The 16,874-nt window shown below is 32.4% G+C and overlaps 2 protein-coding genes across 2 annotated transcripts; one reads left to right on the top strand and one right to left on the bottom strand.

The window, feature by feature from the left end:
* The first annotated feature begins 6,798 nt into the window (after positions 1-6,798).
* LOC103499980 (autophagy-related protein 8i-like) lies at positions 6,799-8,780 on the top strand. Its single transcript, XM_008463163.3, has 5 exons — positions 6,799-6,957; positions 7,080-7,135; positions 7,704-7,756; positions 8,334-8,452; positions 8,538-8,780. Exons 1-5 carry the CDS (start codon positions 6,918-6,920, stop codon positions 8,624-8,626), a joined length of 357 nt encoding a protein of 118 aa, XP_008461385.2. The 5' UTR covers positions 6,799-6,917; the 3' UTR covers positions 8,627-8,780.
* A 1,061-nt stretch (positions 8,781-9,841) lies between these two features.
* LOC103499981 (E3 ubiquitin-protein ligase HEL2) lies at positions 9,842-15,374 on the bottom strand. The gene is made up of 7 exons (XM_008463164.3): positions 14,890-15,374; positions 13,866-14,171; positions 13,025-13,233; positions 12,523-12,571; positions 12,336-12,425; positions 12,131-12,193; positions 9,842-11,750 (listed from the first exon to the last, which is right to left on the bottom strand). The coding sequence occupies exons 1-7, from the start codon at positions 15,055-15,057 to the stop codon at positions 10,179-10,181; spliced, it is 2,457 nt and encodes an 818-aa protein (XP_008461386.2). The 5' UTR covers positions 15,058-15,374; the 3' UTR covers positions 9,842-10,178.
* Between the last annotated feature and the right edge of the window lie 1,500 nt (positions 15,375-16,874).

Below are 16,874 nucleotides of genomic sequence, written 5' to 3'. Positions count from 1 at the left end.
GCGAAAAGCTTGTTATATAATCGTTCAGATCTTGGAAAAAACGGATCTTGGTACATGATCTCTTGTACCAAAATCTAAACATTATTGGTATACTAAATATAAATGTTATTGGTATATGATCTTATACCAAATCTAAATGATCTTCGTATACGATCTTTTACCAATCGTTTAGATCTTAGTTAACATCATTTGAATCTATCACTTATCTATTCCAGATAGACAGTGATAAAAAAGACTAATATTTAAATAATTTTGGTACACAATCTTGTACCAAAATCATTTAAATATTGGCACACAATCATTTAAAACTATCACTTATCTATTTGGGATATATAGTGATTTATTTCTGTATATCTATGATAGACGACTGATTGTTTATATTTTGATAAACGTTCGTGTAGTGAACAAAGAAGGAAAAAAAAAAAGATGAAAGATGACGAAGAATAATGAAGAAATTCTAAAAGAGAAAATGAAGAGAAATCGCGAATGAGAAAAAGTGGGAATATGAAAAATGAAAACTAATAATATGAAGAAGATGTACATGAATTCAATACTCGTCTTGGAAATTTAAAACCAATAGTTTAAATATAACAAAATATTAAAAATATATATAATATAACAAAATCTATCAAATTAATTTATAGTCTCTTTTTCTTGCTATAATTTATAAATAGTTTCAATTTTATTATCCATAAAAATGTCTCTCAGTGGATAAATAGTTTTCAATATTTTGGTATGCATACTAATTATTTCATTAATTATATAGTATTAATAATTACTAATAAACTTTAATATAAATAGTTAAGAATGATATATGGATTAGTTAAAACTTATTGTGTTTAAATAATATATTTATATTCAATAATTAATTAAATTTAATATTAATAATTAATTGATATTAAATATTCAATTAATTTTAATCATGAAAGGAAGTAGGATCAAACAAGAGCGATAATAATATTGTCAATTTAGTTGAGATATTTAGAATGTACTTACTAACTCAAAATTTACATTTATTTTTACGAACTAATTGCTTAGTTACGTAAAAATCCATTTTGTATAAAGGGTATTAGAAAATAGATTTCGATGTTTAGATGATTCTATATTTGATTTTAGATGTGAAATCGTGTAAATCAAAAGATAGTACTAAATGTTTATAACGAAAATCTTATGGCAAAAAAATCTACTAGATAAATCCAAATGATGATGGTATCTTTTTATTTATATTTGGATTAAGGTTTTCATGTCACATGTAGTAAAAATACAAATGTATGAATGAAGTGAGCTTTTGTCAATTTTGTGTATCTCCTAATTCACTCACTCATTATTTGAGAACATCTCGTAAAATGCAATGATATAGAAATGATGAAACTTTGGTGATATTCTTCTTAATTAATACTATTTTTTGACACCATCTTAATTAATTAGTTTTGCTTCATATTTTATATCAAACTGGTGTTTTTTTGTTTCTTCATATAATAAATAAATATCATACTGGATCTCAATATCTATTATATCAAATTATTTTGTTGGAGAGAGGTATATATGAGACATTTAAAACACCACATGTTGGTCATGTGAGCTTGTTTTATCCAATCCTTACACTTTTCTTAAGCAACCTTATTAATTGGACGGTACAAAATTTATTTTTCCTACTATCAAATAATACAAATAACTATTTTCCAAAAAAAAAATATATTTTTTTTTAATAGCAAAAAGAAAAACTCAAACCAACTACAAAGAATTGGATGATTTTGCTAAATATTTTCAACTTCTTGAAAATATATTTTAAATTTTAAATAAGGATCATTTTATTTTATTTTTTTGAAAAAAATAATATCTAATTTTTAATTTAGATATTTGTGATTTTTAGAGGTTTTAAATTAACAATAAAATTTGTTCACAAAAGATCATTCCACACACACACACATTTACTTTGTAGAATGAAATTGATTTTTATTGATTTATAGTGGTACAACAATCTCTAATATGCATAATCATTTGATGTTTCATTCAAAAGTAGACTTCAATATAAGAGTTGCATAGCTTATTGGAGATGAATCTTTGGATTTATAAGTGGTGAAGAGGGGATCAAATTTGTTGATTTTTGTGTTTTTAATTCTTTGGATCTTGGATCATGTATGGGCTTAATTAGACTTATCTAACTTTTTGGGTCTAAGTTTTGGACTTAGGCTTATTTAGTTTAGACTTTAATCCAACCCCTTTGTAACCACACCATGTAGCATTTGATTAGACCAGCGCTCTCATCATTGAATACACAAAATGGCATAATTTGATTTACCTATTTTCATGTTTTTTTTTTTTATAAAAAAAAAATTAATTTAATTTTAGAACAAATAATTTTTTGATATGTCCCAAATAAAATATATTTTTTAATTTATTTTATCTTCGATCTAAAGAAGTGACACGAGAACTTTTGATTGGCTGAAATTTTTCTTTCAATAAAACTACCGACATATACAAATTTTAAGAAAGATCAAAAGATATATAAGAACTAAAATCAAGGTTTAGGGATTGAAAATAGTATCTTTTTAATCTAATATAAATTCCTTTTACCCCTAAAATTAAGGAAATGTCAGATTGTCATTGAATTCATGTCTCTTTCTATGTCCTTTCAAACTAAGTTTAGTAGATAAAACATTTGTTGTATTTTTTATGATCAAAGACTTGTATTTGATGTAAACTAGAATAAAATATGTATAATAAGTGAAGTTCAATTGACATGTAATATATATTGACGACTAAGAAACTTGCGATTTGAATCTTCTAATCTTCACCTTGTTGTCTTATTGAGTTGAAACAATGTGTTTTTTTTCTATCCTCTTTTGACTGATGATATTTATAATTAAACAAAACTAATGTACTTATATTGAATGGGTTGAAAGGAATATAAAAATAATTAAAAGACAAAATGTAGATTAGTGTCTTTGAATCACTTTTCCATGTTGTAAAATATATTAATATTCATCAAAATTAATGTGCTTGAAAAACCATTTAAAAATTTAATAATTAGCGACAAAATTAAATCTCCTTTGATTGTAGCAAAATTAAAGGATTACAAACAAAATTATGGTTTAAATATTCCATTCATCTTAGCATTAAGCCTCCACTCTCTCATTATCTCTGTGTGAGAAAGGATAAAAAAAATAGAGTATTTTCGATTTGTGAGATCGATCTAAAGACATGATTTAGAATTTTCAATTTAAATAAAAATCTTCAAACATCTCTTATTATTCTTTTCGGATCTATTTCAAAATGCTCATCACCTAGCATAGGGTTACGATCAAACTTAATATTCGTAGTCACTTTAGTGCCAACGATAACTTGTCGTTGACAGCGAAGGATGAAGACAAAGAGAGAGAAAATAGAGGAAAAATAAAAAAGAATAAATGTTTTACATTTCAATAAAAATAAATTTAAGTGTCACATAATTTCAAGAAAAAATGATAAGTTTAAAGATTCAAATATCTAAATATAACCTATTTAAAGGTTTATGGATCAGAATTACAACTCTTTTGGTAGACCAAAATAAACATTGAAGAGATTTGTTAATGATAAAGAAAATAAAATGAAAGAGAAAGAGAACATGAAAAAGAAAGAGTGGTTTGGTGTATGGATGACAATTTTCATTATATTACAAAAAAAGATATGGAGAGAGTCACATGCCCTCTGATTTTCAAGATATATTAAATGTAGATAATATAAAGACATTGGAAAAGAAATTATAAAATCCAGCTGCTCTAAGAAACATAGAAGAGGATAGAATTATATATAATTTGGCAGGATGCTGGAAATTATTTGATGAACAGACAAAAAGAAAAAAAAAATTAGTAGAATAACTACCGGAGTAGTAAGGATGTGAAAGGGTTGAGTTGTCGGGTTGTATTGTTTTTTTAGGGTTTAGTATTCAACACAAGCGGAAGATTTTCAATCCTGGAGAAGCAAAGGCTTGTCGATCCCTTCCCTCAGTATGTATGTTCTTCTTCCTTGATCAATCAACCATATCTTTTCTTCTCCTCTTTTTCTTTTTCTTTTTCCTTTTTAGTTTTGTTTTCATAATTTTTGTAAAATATTCTAAAACACAGCTTCCCTTCAATCCATCAATTTCGTTTTCACAATTCACTCTTGTATTCTAAAAACTTTTCTACTTTCCAGCATTAATGAAATATTAGATATAAGAATGAACTTAGGAAGGGTGTAGTTTAGCAAGTGCCTTGAGATGAAAAACAAAAGGAAAATATTTTAAAACTTGGGGTGATCTCGAGGCACCGACAGACAGATTCATATGACCTTGTTCATCTCAAATTCTTTGACCCTTATAATTTGATGAAATCCAGATTCACCTCCGTCTCATTGATAAGGACACTAAAAAAAAGGTTTTTCACAATGTAGATGTATCAAAGATGGAACTAAATGTAGATGTATCAAAGATGGAACTAATAGGCTCGATTAAATTAAAGACGTTCGGAAGGCTCGACTGAAAGGAGAGGATTATGTATATATTAGCTTTCATCATTGATAAGGTAAAAAGATGGAACTAGAAGAATTTGAGGAGCTAAGGCCAAAGACTTTCTACAAAGGCAGGCTGCCACGGTGGGAAGTTGAGTTGCTATCATTCGCCATGGAATGCCGCCCCGAGTTTCAAAATCTTAATCCTTATGTTTTTCATCTTGGGGCAACTTTACCCCGAGTTTTAAAATCTAAACCTTATGTTTTCATTTAAAATCTAAATGTTGATAACATTTACTGTACAACCGAACATAGTTATAATTAATTCTCAGACATCTTATTCCCATGTATTACACTGTCACAGTACAGTTTATTCCTAGCAATATTATTCTCATCCCAATTCTTTTAATACAAACGACCCCTTAAGATATAAAAGACATGCTAATCAACAGCCTTGGTTCAGATATATCAGCAATGTAAGTATAAATGTGCATCTAGCTTACTGTGCACTTTCTACATGCATAGCACTTTTCTTTCTATGTTTCAATTTGTGCTTATTCAAGCATGTGAAAGCTCATTTCAAGTTCATTTCTAGGGCCAAAATGGTGAATGATCATGGATCACTTTAAAACAAAATCTAATTTATATCATGCAATCCATCGAAATAAACCATCAATTTGAACAAAATACATTTTTAGGGTTTAAATTTTAAACTAAACCTTAAAAATGAGAAGGCGCCATGGAGATGTAACTGGCCATAGAGAGGATGAGAGGGAGAATTGGAGATGGCAGGCCGTACAGAGGGAGAATCGAAGATGAGAAGGCGTCGACGATGCTGGCCGTAGAAAGGATGAGAATCTGAGATGGTTTAGGGCCATCGTGAATCAAAGAATCAAATGGTCGTTGGTCGTGAGGGAGACAACTGAGAGAACTTGAGATTTGAGAATCAAAGTGAGAAGGCGTCGACGATATTGAGATTTGAGAATGGAAGGGAGAACTGAGAGGGAGAGTGAGACTGACCGTGACCTAATTAGTCATTTACTTTTATTAAATAAATTTTATATATATATATATATATATATATATATATATATATATATATATATATATATATATATATATATATATCGAGTTGTGTTGGGTTGAACAAAATATTTCAACCCCAACCCAAAAAAACCAAAAATTTCAACCAAACACAACCATATTATAAACTAATACAACCCAACCCTATAAACTAAAAAATCTAACTACTGATCAAAACCGATCAAATAGTCTTGGTCAACTGGAGATGAGGAGGAGTTCAGTTAGTGTCCGTTTGGAAAAAATTCCAAATCAACATTTTTTAAAATTTTCAAATGCTTAAATCATCCAAAATCGACCGTTTAACTGAACAATGGTTAGTTTGTACTCTTTCATGATTAGGGTCAATTTAAATATTTACTAAAACAAACATAGTCGGTTTGATCGAAATAAAAGAAGAATAGTATGAGAAAATACCTCTTTATCAATCAAAGAACAACTAAGAGAGAAAGTCAAAGTTGCAATAACATGACCATATTTGTTCTCTTCCCTGGGCATATTTAACCAAAAAGAGAAGTATTAACTAGATTAGGCTCTCCCACTTGAAGCTTATTAATTTAGCAAGGGAGACCGAGACTGACCGTGACCTAATTAGTAATTACAAATTTTACTTTTATTAAATAAATAATATATATATATATATATATATATATATCGGGTTGGATTGGTTGAATTGAATTTTTCATCCTCCAACTCGAGACCCAACCCAACTCGAAAAAAACCAAAATTTTCAACCAAACTTAATCCACATTTTAAACTAACCCAACCTAATTTTATAATATAGGTTGGGTAGTCCGAGTTAACGGGTTATTCTAGTTATTCTTATACCCCTACAAGGAGGTGAGCATGATAAACTAAAAAAATCTAACTACCGATCAAAATTGATCGAATTAAAGATGTTTAATTTGTACCCTTTCATTGTTAAGGTTGGTTTGAACATTTACTAAATGAAACATAGTCAGTTCGGTGACAGTTTGGCCGAAATAAAAAGAAGAATAGTATCATAAAAGGCCTCTTTATCGATCAAAGAACAACTAAGAGAAAAAGATTAAATTTGCAATAACATGAGTATATTTGTTTTCTTCTCTAGGCATGTGTAGCAAAAAAAGATTAGGCTCTCCTACCATACTCATTCTCGCTTGAAGCTTATTAATTAAATTCTAATTTATTTTTAAAAAAATCTAAAAATAAAAAAATCGACAAACTATTTAATTACCTTCGGATAGACCAAATTTATAAGAAAAAAAAAAGTAAATATTTTGTGAAATATTGTATTTGGGAGAATTTCCTTAAGATAAACCAAAAGGTAGGATTTATCTCTATTTATACGTTCTTCCCATTTGTACGGCAACGCAAAGACAGCGCTAATGGGAAGAACCAAATCCTTCAAGGACGAGTTCACCTACGGTATGATTGACTTTTTGTGGCTTCAAACTCGAGATCATCATTCTAATTTTTCATCAATTTTTCTCTCCTTTTATATATTTTTTAAGATCTTTTGTTTAATTATGGCCTTGATTTTTTCACAGAACAACGATTTGAGGAGTCGTTCGAAGTCTTGGCCAAGTATCCTGATCGAGTCCCCGTAAGTTGCGAGATTCTCTTCATATTTATGTTTTATTAGAGAAGATTCGGTCCTAGTTCCATCTGTTTTGCATTTTGTTGAGAAATTGTAGTAGATGATGGTGAATTTGTGAATTTAATCGATATGCACGATATCGGTGATTCAGAGAGTCTGCAGGTGTCGAATTCTTAGGGTTTTTTTTTTAAATCTTTTTTCCTCTTTACGAAATCTCTGCGGAATAGCTTGCGTGTTTTGCTATAGGGAGATGAAATTCTAAAGTTATCAAATGATTTTAGTCAATGTTTCCTTTGTTATCCAAGAACAAAATTGTATGAGGTTTTTCGCATAACTTGTGGCTAGAAGCTTCTTGTTGATTGTATTCAAATTCAATTTTGGTTGCTTATACAAATGAAACATTCACTATTTTTGTTCCTAAAATTCAATGCCACGGAAAATAACATGAAGTCTCAACATAATTATGTAATCTTCTTATGTTTGTGAGGTGCAAATGATAGATAGATATTAATTTCCTCCAAAATACACGGAAGTGAATTAATGGTTTTCCTTTTGATATTTCGAGTAATTGCAGGTAATTGTTGAGAGATATGGGAAATGTGAACTTCCTGAGATGGAAAAGAAGAAGTGAGTTTCTTCATCTTGTTTTGAGTTTCCTCAATGTTTCTGTTCTACTAATTTCAATTAACTGTCTCTGAAAATCAATTGAATGAAAACAGAGATTAGCATTACACTCTTTTCTTGATTGCTCGTGTTTGTTTTTATTTAGCTATAAACTTCAGGTATTCTCTATTATATAGTCATCCCGAAATGAAACTTAGTAAATTTAGTATCATCTAATAGTTGAATCATGTTTTTGTCATAAAACACTCCATGTTTCATAGATTTCTCACCTCGTCCGTCACGAGTCTGCTTGATAATATTCTCATTTCTTGTTTCCTACCCATTTCTATTTTCGTAAGAACCAAACTTTTTTTATAGACCTTTTGTTTCTTGTTTACAAAGTCTTCGAAATCTTTCTAGACACAAATTTTGGGAAGCAACCAAAAATGTAGAAACATGAATATGATAAATAAACAAGAACGTAGTTAGGAAACTTCAAATAGCCCACTTTATATTTGAATGTAGCATAGCATGGCATATTGTGTCGTCTCGATTTTGCCTTCTCTATCGAATGTCATTTGTTTTCTCATTTGACTTAAAGGTACCTCATTCCTCGAGACATGTCTGTTGGCCAATTCATCCATGTTCTAAGCACCAGGCTTCGTCTAGCACCTGGAAAAGCCCTCTTTGTATTCGTAAACAATACTTTGCCTCAAACAGGTAGAGTTGCAATTGAGTTGATGCTATTGACCATTTTCATTCTCGTTCACGTTCTTGTTCTCTAACTGACCTAAAACTCTTGCAGCTAGCTTAATGAGTACGGTGTACGATTCATACAAGGACGATGATGGCTTTCTGTACATGTGTTACAGCAGTGAAAAAACCTTTGGCTGAGACTAATCTTGATTGAGATTAACGAATGCTGAAGCTGTTGTATATTTCTGTAATCTCCTTGTGTGTCAATATATATATATATTCCTTGGACAAATTTGTTTTTACTATGTTGACATTATCCATAAATTATAATGTTAATGTGTATATCCCTTCATATTGCATTTTCTTTCAAAATTTCGATTATAGAAATTGTTTTGAAAATGCAGACAGATAGGATGTCCCCATGGATCCAAGTAGACCTTCATTTGATACTTTAGGCTTAGTTTTCAAAAACAGAAAATAGGAAGTAAATGATTAACAAAAAACCTGAAAATAGAAACGAAAGAAAGAAGTTGCTGTTCGGAATATGATTATGGAGTTTTTGATAGTTGCGTTGTCCTAATATATTCTTTTAAAGAAACTACTTTTAAATTAAATAAATATATGTATAATATCTATTTAATTCTTTTTCTTCTTCTCTCTATTCTTTGCAATCAATTAGTTCACGTTCAATTTTGTCTACATACATCGGTTGTTATTTACATGTGCTTTGTATTCGGTCCGTAAAGAAAAAGCACAAATTGATTCGCGGAAAGTACTCGATTCGATTGCATTTGAAAATTACATAATTATATGAATGAAGCAAAACAGTAATAGTAATGATCACGATAATTGTAAACGTAATAGATTCATAATCGTTTGGTTGCTTTATGATTAATTCATTAATGATATCTCATCTAATTTGTTATTCAATTACACAAATTTTGATTATAAGATCGGTATATACTTGACCTTCATCTCTACTTCTCATCCTATCTCATCTTTTTTTTTTCTTTTCTCGTTCTTCTATCTTCAATCAATTACTGATTCTTCTCCATTTCTTCTTTCTTTTAATATGTTTCCCGAGTGCCCTGAGTGAAGAAAACTCACGGACCACTGTTGTGTGATCGACAGTCCGTTGATCTAAAACCTCATCGACGGCTGGTAATAATTTTGGTCGACTAGCTAATGACACCGGTGAGTAATATAGGATCTCCTTCACGGGAAAAAAGAACACAATTAATCTCAAACATTTGGAAAACAATACTCTCTTAGAACTGTGAGCATAATACCTTTTTATTCCTCCAAATAAGATGTCCTTAACAGGTGAACCCAAAACTTGATTAAGGTGACAATCTTATGGGAAAAACAATAGTAAAATTTCGAAAGAAATGTTGCACACACAACAGCATCGACTAAGGCAAGCATTCCTTGTGGAAACATAAGACCTTATAAAGAAGTTAAATACAGTAAAAGTGAGGTTCCTTAAACATCAAAAGTTCCTTCATTATGCTCCCACTTCAACACAAAAAGGAACATATCAATCATATTATCCACACTATGATATATCAAAATGATAAACTCAGAAAATATGAAGAAAGCATAAGCCTAGAGCCATTGCTTTCATCACCAATGCAAAATTTCACCCTCCTTTCGAGTTCGACCCATCTGGTTGTACAAATCCTCAGACAGTTCAATCGAATTTTGTTGCTTCTATATCCACAAAATGTTATTACATTTCACCAAACTTGTGCTAGGAGAAGAGCCTGTGGGCTCCATTCCGCCAAACTCCCCGAACAGGCAATGCCCCTGCAGCATTGTTCCTGTCCTCTACTCTTTCATCTGGGTCAGGGTCTGAAGTGAGATTGGAATTTTTTAGATCCAAGAGTGCAGCTACCGATCCATCACCTAAACGAACTCTATGAAACTTGGAGGTTTTCTTTTTTTGTTTGCTCCCCCCACCACCACCACCATCCCCAGTGCTTTGGTTCGATAGACCAGTAGACGGTTGACTTTTTTGTCCTCCTGTCCCACCTTGCTGGTCATCAGATGATATCTTCAGTTTCCCTTTCGAAGTTCGGTACTCACCCTTTGATAATACCTCTACATCTTCCTCTGATGGCCTGTAACTCGACTGCAGTTCCCGAACACTGCTCAAGATACTATCTGCTAATTTGTCTTTGGAACTGCTGTCTTTAACTTCTATAGATTTCCCTTTACCTTTTTTCCCCTTGCTTTTGTCTTTAATTTGAATACTATCTTGAGCTCTACCATTGACTGGGATCACATCTTTATGAAAACTAGCGTTATAGGTCTCCACAAGTTCTTTCTGTTTCCGAGGATCAGGACAGAGCCTAGCCAACTCAAGCAAAAGATGCGACAAACCAAACTGTTGAACGCAATCTAGATACATTTCCGTGTCAATCTGACCCTGACGATATTGTGCAGATATATCTTTAAAAATGGAATATCTATCTTGGTCAAAATCGAGTGCAGCACGTATCTTTTCTACTAGAGATTTGTTTGCTGTCTGGACATCTTCCACGTTCATTGAACTTTGGCTACTTGATGGCACTTTCCGTGCCTGTGCTGCAGATACTGGAGGGAATTCGTTAAGTGACGGTTCGGTATGCGCAATGTCGGTGAGATTGGGTGCGGAAGCAGAGTGGCTGATCCTACTGCTACTGCCTGATCCACTTGAAGAACTAGATCGAGGCTTCGGATGCATCTGAGCAGCATTTGCGTAAGCAGAGACTGAAGGGCCATTATTAATGGTGGCAACCCCCTTAGTCTGCCCAGAACTGCTTGAAGCTGAATGATTGGAATTTATTGCTGGCCAAGCTTGAGATGAGTTATTTGAAGGTAGCACAGGGGCACGACTTGATTTTGACCAACCTGCAGAATTTAAAACGGTCACATTATTCCTCTGGCGCCGAAGATGAGCTGCCATACTGTCTTTGTCCTGATTGGGCTTTGGATGGCTACTGCTAGATGCAGTTGAAAGGGGGGGAAAGGATGATTGCTCCAATTGGGAATTCCTAGAATGGCCCAAGGCTTGAAGGTATCGAGAAGCTGATTCAGGATCTGTTGTTGCTAATGCTTCGAATGGTTCAATCAAGGGGTCAACGTTGCTTGCATTTTCCTGATCCGAGGCTACTTGTCCGCTAGGTAATGGGTCATGATTGTTGTCATCAACATTGGCTGTTTCAAAACTTTCTTGAATGGCCAAAGAAAGTAGATCATCCGAAGAATCACGACGAAATGTTCGTCTGCCACGGCGATTATCTTGCTCGTTACTTCTTCGATATCGAAAACTGGTTGGTATCTGGAAAAGACAATGTTAATTGATAAATAATGCAGGAAAAGGGAATAAGATAAAAAAAATGGCATACAAAACACAAATTGAATTTCTTAAATCCCATTTATAACCAAATTGGTTGTTGAAAATTAAACCTTACACTACCTTCAGTTATTGATTTCTATGTCAAGTTGTCCACATATATAAGTGTCATCGAAATTCAAGCCAAATATTGAAAACTAGAAAGAATAACTTTTAAGAACTTATTCTTGTTTTTGGAAACTAGGATACCTAGGAAAGACGAAAACCATAATTACAAAGTATAGAGAACAAGCACAAATTTGAAAAACCAAATGGCTATCGGATGGGGTCTTAAAAGCCAGAACTGGAAGAGAAGTAATACATACCTGCAAGGCAGCATTTCGCTTCGATCGAGATAGCTTGCCACCATGTTCAATAGTATTGTGCCTCTGAAATATAAACAAGTAGACATGAAGAAATGAGGCACTGTAAACTAGAGCCTTACACACTTGAAATAAGTGGGCAGAAACATAACAGAAAGCATTTAACTAAACACATAAAAAACGCCTTTCTTTCCATGTCCCAAGTTACCTTCATTTCTGCTTCAGATTGGAACACAACAAACTTTTTAGCAAGGCAGCCTTCGTCTTCACAAAGAAAATGTCCTTGTCGGAAATGAATCTGTCGCCAAAAGAAGCTCACTACATTAAAGTCAGCTCAAAACTCAAAACTCAAAACAGTGATTGAAAAGACAATATATTATCGATAAACAACTTGCCTCTAGGTCATCATAGTTCTTATAGTATTCATACTGTCCAGGATGGAGCCTGCAACCACAAAAAAATGGAACAATTTTTAATCTTCACTAAGATAAAAATGAAAAAGGATGAAGGTATAGAGTTGAATCAGTTTGGTACAATTAAGTTTCCATCTTGAGATTTTGAAAATTGAAAGGTTTGGTTCCCCAGAAAAGAAGAATGGAACAAGAAAAGAATTGATTGGTTCAGGTCTTTTAGATCCTTCTTCTTTATAATCCCAACTCACCTATTCATTTTTCTGACAGATTCATGAATAAAATTAACTTTAACCACAGATTCCTTTCAAAAGATATCGAATTAAATGAGTTGACAACCAAGTCTATTAAAAAAAAAAAAAAGAGAGAAATTGATGGATCAAATAAAAAACAAAACAATATCAATTTGGTCTAGTTCAGTTTTACATTGCAGCCAAATTTAGTTTAAATTATAAACCCTAGTCACACTTGAGCATGTTCAGTATACCTTTGGCATATATGACATGTATAATGCTCAGTTGACATATGAGTATACAGCTCATTATCTCCGTAAAATGGAGTTCTGCAAAATTCACACATAGGGTGCCCGGTGAAACCACCTCTCTCACCCTCACTTCCATCCACCTCAGAGTCACCAGTGTGTATGTGCTGATTCAATTGTGCTCTATTATATAGCTTTTGTTCACAAATAAAAACCTGAGGCACACCAGAAAAGCTAATCAGCACTATGGTTGCAATTGAAGAAAAGATAAGATAATTTCTGTTTCATATTCAGTGTTTGGATAAAATTATGGTCATCATACCATGGATTATAAAATATAGGCGATAATATCAGACATCTGAAAAAATCAACATGGATATGAGGTGGCAAAGTTTTTTCTTTTCTTTTGTTACTGTTGTTATTATTCTGTGTTTGATATATTATCGCACTTGTACATACATACTGGTCTATTTGCTGGCTTGAAATTATCCAGCAGCTTCAGACTCCTGTGTTATAATCTTAAGTTGATTGGTTTTAACTTTTTTCCTCTCCCTCCTTCTCTCCCTTTTGCTCTGTTCCTCTCTCCGTCCCACTAAAGAGGTATTCTTTAGACAACTCATCGAACGGGGTAGAATTATTTCCTACTGTTTTTTCCTCTAATTTATATTTAGCCTTTATTTTGTTACATTTTTTCCACAATATTTTGTGTTGCATATATAACAAAAAACACACTTTTTTTTTTAATTTATATTCTCATCCTTGATCATAAATATCTACTTAAAGTAACTGGACTATGAATTTCAATGTCCAGCATACCAGAAAAATTTTAAAGGAATAATAAGCATACCTTCCTGCCTTCCAGACAAAGGCTGCACATGAACAACTTATGCCGATGAAACAAATGACCCTTTAGCTGCTCAATATTCCGAAATCTTCCTCGGCGCTTTGAGGCATCATTTGGTTGATCTTCACCTATCTTATCACACACACTGCATGACAACCTACACATTGCTTTTATCATCTTGTAGTGGTCAGCATCATCAAAAAATGCTTGTGTGTCTTCATGATACCAATAGGATCCACTACGACCCTCTTTTGGTTCTGAAGGAAAGACTGTGAAGTCGTTAATCGTCCTAGTATAATCTCCCAAGGCCTACAGCAGAGCATAAAAATCATAAGCCCAGTCAAAAACACGAAGGTAACACTGAGAGCCAATAATTGTGAGTGCAATTTGGAGAAATTTTGATCATTGTCATGGACACCAATCTTCCTAAAACCATACAAAAAGTCAGATATAACATAGAAATCCCAATGAGAGATCAAGCTAAGTACTTGAACTCACCTTTCCTCAACCTTCCCGGTGCATTCGTTTTCAAATTTATTTTTGAAAATTCAGATGATATTATAAGGTATTACTCCTATTCACATTGAAACCATTGTTCCTAAATTCATTAATATTATGGTTTTTATTCTGAATTAATAAAATGAAAAATTATTTCCAAGGCAGTATCCAAACAGACCTTATTCTATCAAAGAAAGAAAGGAAAAAAGAGAGAGAGATGAACTATAAGAACATCACATTAACATTGAAGCAAGGAGAAACGGATAGAATAACCAGACATTCGAAATGCATCCGCATTCCCTTGATATAACTACTAAAGTACGATAATCTAAACCGAACAGAAAACAAAAGCGCATTCATAATTTCGGAAAATCACGACAGTAAAGGGGAAAAAACATTCAATAAAGAATTCGAATGCAACTACAGCAGCAGAGCACTTAGGAAAAAACCAAATTGCATATCAGAATTCAATCACTAAACACCCCTAGAATTGAACGCGATCATGGAAGGGGAATAGCAGCACTCTCACCTTAGAGACAAACACGACAGCGGATTCGGACTTGCAGATGCAACAACGGCGATCACTACAAATGAATCGAAGACGAGCAACGCAGGTGGAGCAAACATCCCGATGACCGCAAGACCCATAGGCAACCCATTCAAGAGTATCGGCACACACAGCACAGCTATCGTCCATTGTTCTCTTGTTGTCAACGGTTGAAGGAAGGAGAAAAGTCCAATTGGATCCTAAAAGTAGAGGGCAATCCGACTATGAAGAATCTGGAACTTGAAGCACAAGAAATTATGTCAGATAAAAAGGGAGACGATGAATAATTAGAGAAATCTGAATGCCTAGGGTTTGAAGAACAAGGGAGGATATTTGATTGATTCCCAGAAAGTTCTTAAAAGGGGGTCGAACGAGAATTTGGAGAGCCGCGACGAAACTCACTCCACATACAATTTTACATTTTTATTCTTATTATTGTTATTTGTTTATTTTACTCTCAATTGCATTCTCCAATTTACTACCAAAATATAACTTCATTTTAACCAACGTTTCCATTTCGTGCGTTTCTACTCTATTCCGAACTCGTTAGTCGGCTTGGGCTTGGGCTGGGCCCTATACCTGATTACAGCCCAAATCAAAATCTAACACAATTTCGACCCAATTCTTTTGGAGTTCAATAAAATTTTACTGTCCATTGTAATTACCCTCTTTTAAGAATATTTTTTATATATTTAAAAGGGATAGTTGCAAATGTAGCAATTATATTCAAAATAATTAAGTATATAACAACATTTTTAAACAATTGCAAATATAACAAAATCTGTCAAAATTTATCAATGATAGGAGTCTATCACTGATAGACCATATAATAAATGTTGGTCTATCACTGATAGACTTTACTATATTTGCAATTTTTTTAAAATATTGCTACATACTTAATAATTATTCTAAAAATTGCTACTATTATAATTAACCTATTTTAAAATGCCTCAATCTTAAATTTAGTATTTAAAATTATTTTAATTAAAATTGGTTGAATAATAATGATCTTTCCTAAAAAATGTAAACCTAATTCTCAAAAGTTATAGTAGACATGATAATAGATTGGACAAATTATTAGACAAATTATAGAGACTGAATTTATAATTATTGAAAATACGAAGATCAAAATTGAAAATTTTAAAATGCATAAACTTAACATAAAAAATATGGGTAAAAAATGCTATTTAAACCATATTATTATTATTACGAATTACGAAGGATAATTTATTAAAATAGAAGTCAAAATTTCTATCATTTTGTTTTTTTAACTCTCTTGATTTTTTGGAGGGTATTACCGTAAATTTAGGGAGTAGGTGAACGTGCGCCGTCTTTTCTTACCGAAAAAAGTACACCCGCCGCCGGTCAAGCGACTTGTGATCCAAAGTTTCAAATTAGGGCCCGACGGGTGACCCCACCTGTCTTAGAAACCCAATCCATTCTTACTTTAATATTTGACTCACAAAAATAATAAAATTAAGGGAAGATTTCAATTTCCATCCTTTGGAAATATGTCCATTTAAAATTCCAATTGTTAGTTGTATTAATTTTACATTATAAACTTGCATATAAGCTACAATTTTCCATCAAATAATTTCATCTATTCCAAACAAGTGTAGCTCAATTAGTATGTAGCATTCGTACTGTCAACTTTGAGATTAGGGATTTAATTATCTATCCATTATTTAATTATGATAAAACTCAAGGAGAGTATGAAGACGTGATCAAGAAGATTCACTCGAACATTATTCAAAGAGAGTCTGCACTCTTATGCTATTAAGCTTGTTAAGATAGTCATATAGTTGATCAGAGAGCATTTTTTGTATTGATGTATATTGACTATGTGTGAATCATAATAATATTACTCATCAGAGTTGTGCGCAGCTCCCCGACGTAGGTAACATTGGCCGAACTGAGTAACCAAAGTTTCTTATGTTATACCATTTTGCTGTCCCTTTAGCTATTAC

The sequence above is a fragment of the Cucumis melo genome, chromosome 1 (genome assembly GCF_025177605.1).
Source record: "Cucumis melo cultivar AY chromosome 1, USDA_Cmelo_AY_1.0, whole genome shotgun sequence".
Classification (NCBI taxonomy): Eukaryota; Viridiplantae; Streptophyta; class Magnoliopsida; order Cucurbitales; family Cucurbitaceae; genus Cucumis; species Cucumis melo.
This window is presented reverse-complemented; position numbering and strand designations above follow the sequence as displayed.